Source organism: Cyprinodon variegatus, unplaced genomic scaffold (assembly GCF_000732505.1).
Source record: "Cyprinodon variegatus isolate N-32 unplaced genomic scaffold, C_variegatus-1.0 Scaffold39, whole genome shotgun sequence".
Classification (NCBI taxonomy): Eukaryota; Metazoa; Chordata; class Actinopteri; order Cyprinodontiformes; family Cyprinodontidae; genus Cyprinodon; species Cyprinodon variegatus.
Window position 1 is genome coordinate 1303407 of NW_015150492.1, and position 5434 is coordinate 1308840.

At 39.6% G+C, this 5434-nt stretch overlaps 1 protein-coding gene across 10 annotated transcripts in view; it reads right to left on the minus strand.

Annotated features, from left to right (window-relative positions):
- Positions 1 to 5434, minus strand: part of greb1l (growth regulation by estrogen in breast cancer-like) — a 66518-nt gene that overhangs the window by 9136 nt on the left and 51948 nt on the right. For 7 of the 10 annotated variants that reach the window (XM_015369931.1, XM_015369938.1, XM_015369937.1 and 4 more), the window contains exons 17-23: positions 5030 to 5210; positions 3256 to 3445; positions 2353 to 2489; positions 1925 to 2267; positions 1528 to 1643; positions 1064 to 1296; positions 224 to 789 (exon numbers count right to left, since the gene is read on the minus strand). In XM_015369931.1, the coding sequence (XP_015225417.1) occupies positions 224 to 789; positions 1064 to 1296; positions 1528 to 1643; positions 1925 to 2267; positions 2353 to 2489; positions 3256 to 3445; positions 5030 to 5210 (1766 nt within the window). The remainder of the gene's footprint in view (positions 1 to 223; positions 790 to 1063; positions 1297 to 1527; positions 1644 to 1924; positions 2268 to 2352; positions 2490 to 3255; positions 3446 to 5029; positions 5211 to 5434) is intronic. The other 3 variants (XM_015369939.1, XM_015369935.1, XM_015369933.1) reach the window with 1 other exon arrangement.

Here is a 5434-nt window from a genome sequence, read left to right on the forward strand (position 1 = left end):
CCATCCATCCATCCATCCATCCATCCATCCATCCATCCATCCATCCATCCATCCATCCATCCATCCATCCATCCATTGATGTATAATGAATGAATGATAATGAAATCTGTTAATAAGGCCCAGTGCAAATTAAAAGTAAGTGAACATTCTCCACCTAAATGTTAATTTGTCCAGAAAAAATGTTTTTTCCTTTTGTAAAAAAAGATGTGTGTAATTATTTTACTTGTGGGGGTCCGCTGAGGAGCAGGCGCCTTGGATGGGGCACAGGTGGTGCTTCATAATCAGCATGATGCTGCCTGGCAACAGTCCACTGCCGGTAGTACAAGCTCTGCTCTGCCCCCTGCAGGTTGTGTGTGATGGGGGGCCTCAGTGGACTGCTCCAGGACACGTCTGCATGTGGCAGCAGAGAAAAGGAGCTCAGATGACTCCCAGATTCCCCTGACAGGAGGTTGTAAGCTGCCCGTGATAGGATGACAGTTCGCGGTGACACCCTGGAGGGCTTGGGGGTTCGTCCTGACTGCGTGGACTGGCTGGGCCTCTGTGTGGAAGAGGAGGATGGGGAGGGGGAGGAAGATGAGGAGCTGGAGTAATGAGAGGGAGGTGCGTTGGGGACTTTGAGTGAGTTGGAGGAGAGCTGGCTTCCCAGTGAGTCGCACTCCTGCTTGAAACCGTCAGTTAGGGTGGCCATGTCTGAGGTGAGGAGGCCTTCGGGTTGGGAGGTGGATGTAGAGGCCTTCTGGAAGGAGTCGGCCAAGTCAGATGAACTGACACCATTCTCAACCAGGGAGCCTGATTAAAACATTAAGAGAAAATATTTGAGGCAGAATACAGAGAGTCACACTTTAAAATGTCTGTTGGATTTCAAACTGAGAGAAAACTACAGTAAAAAAATAAGTTTCTATTTTATCCAAATTAACAGCTAATTTCCTCAAAAGTGTAATCTTTAAAAGGAAAAATAATAAAATGCAAACCCAATTGTTCATGATCCTTGCATGCAGCTCAGCCTTATTCTCTATATGTTTTTATCTTTAACATGACTTTTAAGCTAATCTCAGAGACCCACCAGAGGCTCTGGTTGCAGCGCTGCCGTTGCTCTGAGGTCTTTCCAGCTCATCCCCGTCATTCAGACTGATATTGGTCTTCTCTCCATCAGATTCCCGAGGAGCCATAGAGGTCCTAGAATCCTGGCCCACATCCATCGAGACATAGGTGCAGGCCAGACCCACCTCCTGCTCCAGGGCGGTGCGCGTCAGGTAGCTGGAGTCTATCAGACGCAGGTCTGTGTACTTCAGAGACCTTGAGGATAAAAAATTTGCAGATTAAAGCTGAGAAGGATTTCTAATATTCAGTTTCTTTATTTTTGCTTAAGTTTTCACCAGAATTTTATCCTGAAAAATAATACAAAGCTTAAAAAAGGACCTAAATTATAAAAATAATGATTAGGAAACTCCAAAATGACATTAGTTGGAGTAACTGATAGAAACTGGATGAAAATCAACTGCCTGCTGGATGTTTTGTTGTGATTACCGGGGGAAGGTCTCTCCAAGAGGGTCTTTCCCTGTGAGGATGACTATGCAGGGTAGCCCCTCTAGATCCTCATATGTGTGTGGCACCCATTCTTCATTTTCACAGCCTCTCCACGCCTGCAGCAGAAAAAATGTTACTAGCTTTTGCACAGTGGTTAAATAAAACAGTTAATCCTGATTAGGTTCTTTATATTTCAGATTTTGACTGAGGTTCAATAATGCAGCTTCATCAGGTACATATTTTTTAGCAGATGGCGATTATTCAAGTTTATTAACTTTAAGGAGTAATTGGGTTTTTGAACGTTTTTTTTTTTCCAACTGAGGGCTTAATTTAAAAGTTTTTATGAACTTACATTTAATCAAACTACCGCCAGAATCAAACTTGAAGTTATTCTCACCCTCAGGATGTTGATGAAGTTTCTGGAAAGGCTGAGTTCAGATGCTGGACTTCCCAGCAGTACAGCGAAGCACAGCTGCAACCCCAGCTTGTCCCTCACATCCTCCAGTCTCTCTCGGGCCAACATCGCAAGCTGCAGCGAGGGGACGCGTACCAGCAGCATGTGGCCGCGGCCCTGGGAGCCCTCTCGACTCGGAGCGTTTATTAGGTCCTCGACCATGGCCAGGGTCTCTGGTGTGATGTGATCCCTTAGGGACGGGGATGAGGTCAGGGCCATCATGGCCTCGGTGTACTGCTGGATCAGCAGATAGCTGCGGATCACCATGCTGTGCAAGTGGGGATGTCTGAGACACACATTGGAGAGATTTACTGATTCTGATTATCCTTTAGAGGATTACTAGAGAAGTTTCAGCTGAATATTCAGCCTACCTTTCTAAGAGAGTATGAACCATCTTCTCAAACGCATCATCACAGCGCAGGATGGGACTGGCTACGCCCCACTGCAGGGAGCAGCTGTAGTTTCTCAGGCCAAAGTAGACCAACTCATTATGGGACTGGTCCCTCTGCTGGAGAGAAATGTTCATTACATTCTAAATATTTGAAGGATTGTTAAAAAAAATAATAAAAAATAAGAAAAAAAAATGGAAAAAAGGCTGGTAATATATTTTTGTCCAGCAAGGGGAGTGCCTGAGTCATGATAATAAATAAGTCCAAAGAAAAATTATGATTCCTCTAGTTTTTAGCAATCTGTAATCAATTAATGAACTAATAAAACAAAAACAAACAAACAGAATGTTACATTTTAATTTAGTAAATGATTTATTAACTTTATAACAGATAAAAAGAATAAAGTTAATGGTTTTAATGTAAAAGCATAGAAAATGACCACAAAATGACACAGGATTACAATATTGATTTCATTAATAACTGTGATAATAATGGTTTATAAGGTGAGGAATCTTTTAAAACCCTGTCAGGAGGAAAGTGAAGGCTTCTAAATTTCGATGAATCCCTTTAGAAAATTTGCTTTAAAACATTTGGAAAATGAAAACAATCATTTGATCAATTTTCTATTTTTATTTATTTGATTAAATGTTAAAAAATATAAACAATTTGAGAAATCACCAGAGGAATGAATGAAATAAAGAAACAATTAACTAATAAAAACATATGAATGGTATTAAAATATAGTCTGATCAATTCAAAATTTAAAAAATGTATATATCAAATGCTAAAAAGGGTTAGTAATTCTTAAACAAATAATTAAAACAACATGATTTCTAATACTTCCATATAAGCATATGCATAAAAAATAAAATAAAAAAAACTCACTATGTTTTCACTCGACGGCCAGTGAATTTCATTGTGGATGCTGATGCGGGATTGATGAGTTTGCAGGGTGTAAGGGAAGCAGCTGACCTGAAGGACCAGGAGGTTCATGGCTTCCAAAACCTCCTGGCAGTTCACTACCCGGTCAGCCAGACCCTGCAGCTCCCCGTGGCACACAGAGCCTGACAGGGCACTGGAGATAAAGGTAAGTCATGGAAAATTTAGATACTATATTTTCTTTGATAACATATGAAAACAGGTTTAATCTGGGCCATGACCACACACAGCTTATCTGTTCCTGTTAAAATTCTTGGTGCAAAAGAAGACAATCTAAATAAAGGTGTCCTGAAAAACAAAACAAAGTACATGTTCCCGACAGCGTGATGCAACACTGTGGTTGTAAATAACAATTTCCAGTGTTGAAATGAAAGGTTACGGGGCTGGCTGCTGAATTAACCATTTTCCAGTAGACATTTAATGACACATTCCTCAAAGAGGGTAAAAATAAAGTTGTGTGACCAGGGCTGAAAACCCTGCTCAAACCCTTCTTTACCATACATGTTCCTCCATCCTGTTTCAAGTCCTTCTCAAGCAATATTTTTTGTTATTTATAAGATAATAACATTATGTTTCTACAGCCAGAAACTGGATAGATCAATAATTTTATTACTTTTTAGGAAAAGTACCACTTCATTGAATAATTATTAAATATTATCTGTTTCTGTCTCCTTGAATTCCAGTCGGCCTCGGCAGATGGCCGCTCACACTGTGCCTGGTTCTGCTGGAGGTGTCTTCCTGTTAAAAGGGAGTTTTTCCTCTCCACCGTCGCTACATGCATGTTTAGTGTGAGGGATTGCTTTTGAGTCAATGAGTGGATGCAATCAGCTGGTCTTCTTAGATAAAAAACTTTGAACTTATCTGACTTTATTATCTGGTAGAATTGTAAAGTGCCTTGAGATGACGTGTTGTAAATTGGCGCTATATAAATAATCTTAATAGAATTTAATATTAATAACATAACATTAATAATGAACAAACAGGTTCTCCTAACCTCATTAGTTTTATTTTGCCATAAAAAGTAGAAAAAAAGAAAAGCAAACTTATTCATTTACATTACATGCATGGACGACTCTTACTTAAGGTGTTTTGCCAGCCCTAACTCCCAATCCAATATGGCTGCTTTGCATCTAATGCATGGTAACAGCTGCAATAATAAACAGCTTATTTTTCATTTTAGTTAAACTTTTCCCTCATATGAATTAACCATCATTTCCTAAATAGATTCATTTATTGCTTGAAAACATAACATGTGAAGACTTACATTGTTTTAGGTCATACTAACATTTTTTTATTTAAGTGAAGCCATGTGCTGCTTTTCTCTTTTCTAGCTTGCTATAAGAACTTGGTTAAGCTGGGTGTGACCTGTGAGCTGCGTCACACTTCACGTTTTTGCATCTTATATTTTTCTTACTCTTAACTTCACCACAGCTTTGACTGTTTCTAACTCTAAGGCTATTTGCTTCCTCTGGATATCACTGAAGGCAGTGCAGTTAGCACATATTAAAATAACTTAGCCTAGGTTTAATAACTTTCAATGGAATGTCTTTGTTTTCAGTTGCTGCAGCTGTTGTTTGATTTCTCCAGGGTTTAAGATGGACAAGGTTGCATATCTAGTCAAAACAGTCCGTTTTTCCCCACATGCTGCTTTTTGTCATTCCACCAAATTCAGAGCTGTTTTTTTTTTTTAAGTAAGAGACTTTCTGAGTCTTCTTCTCACCTTGTGAGGTCGACGTGAGAGTTATCATGAATAAGGACGAATAGAGTGTAGGGGTTTTGCTTGACTTTCTTCATGAAGGCCTCCATCTTGGTGTGAACATCAGCGTCCAGACGCACCACGTACTTCTCTGATTTCTGGTGGGCTGTGTATGCATCTTCGTTTCCCAGATCCACAAGGACTCCTTAACCAAACATTTAGTGAAAACAAACATTTAGTGAAAATGAGACTCATATTTTTAATTTGTGATTTTCATCTGTAGTGTAGAGTTTCAGCATATTTGAGAGGCTCACATTACAAAAGATTCATCAAAGTTTTAGAGTTTCCATACATGAGCTAAGTTAAGTCACCTCAGATGTTTCTATAGTGGTCAGGTATTGTTAATAAATAGAAAGAAAGAAAGGAAGG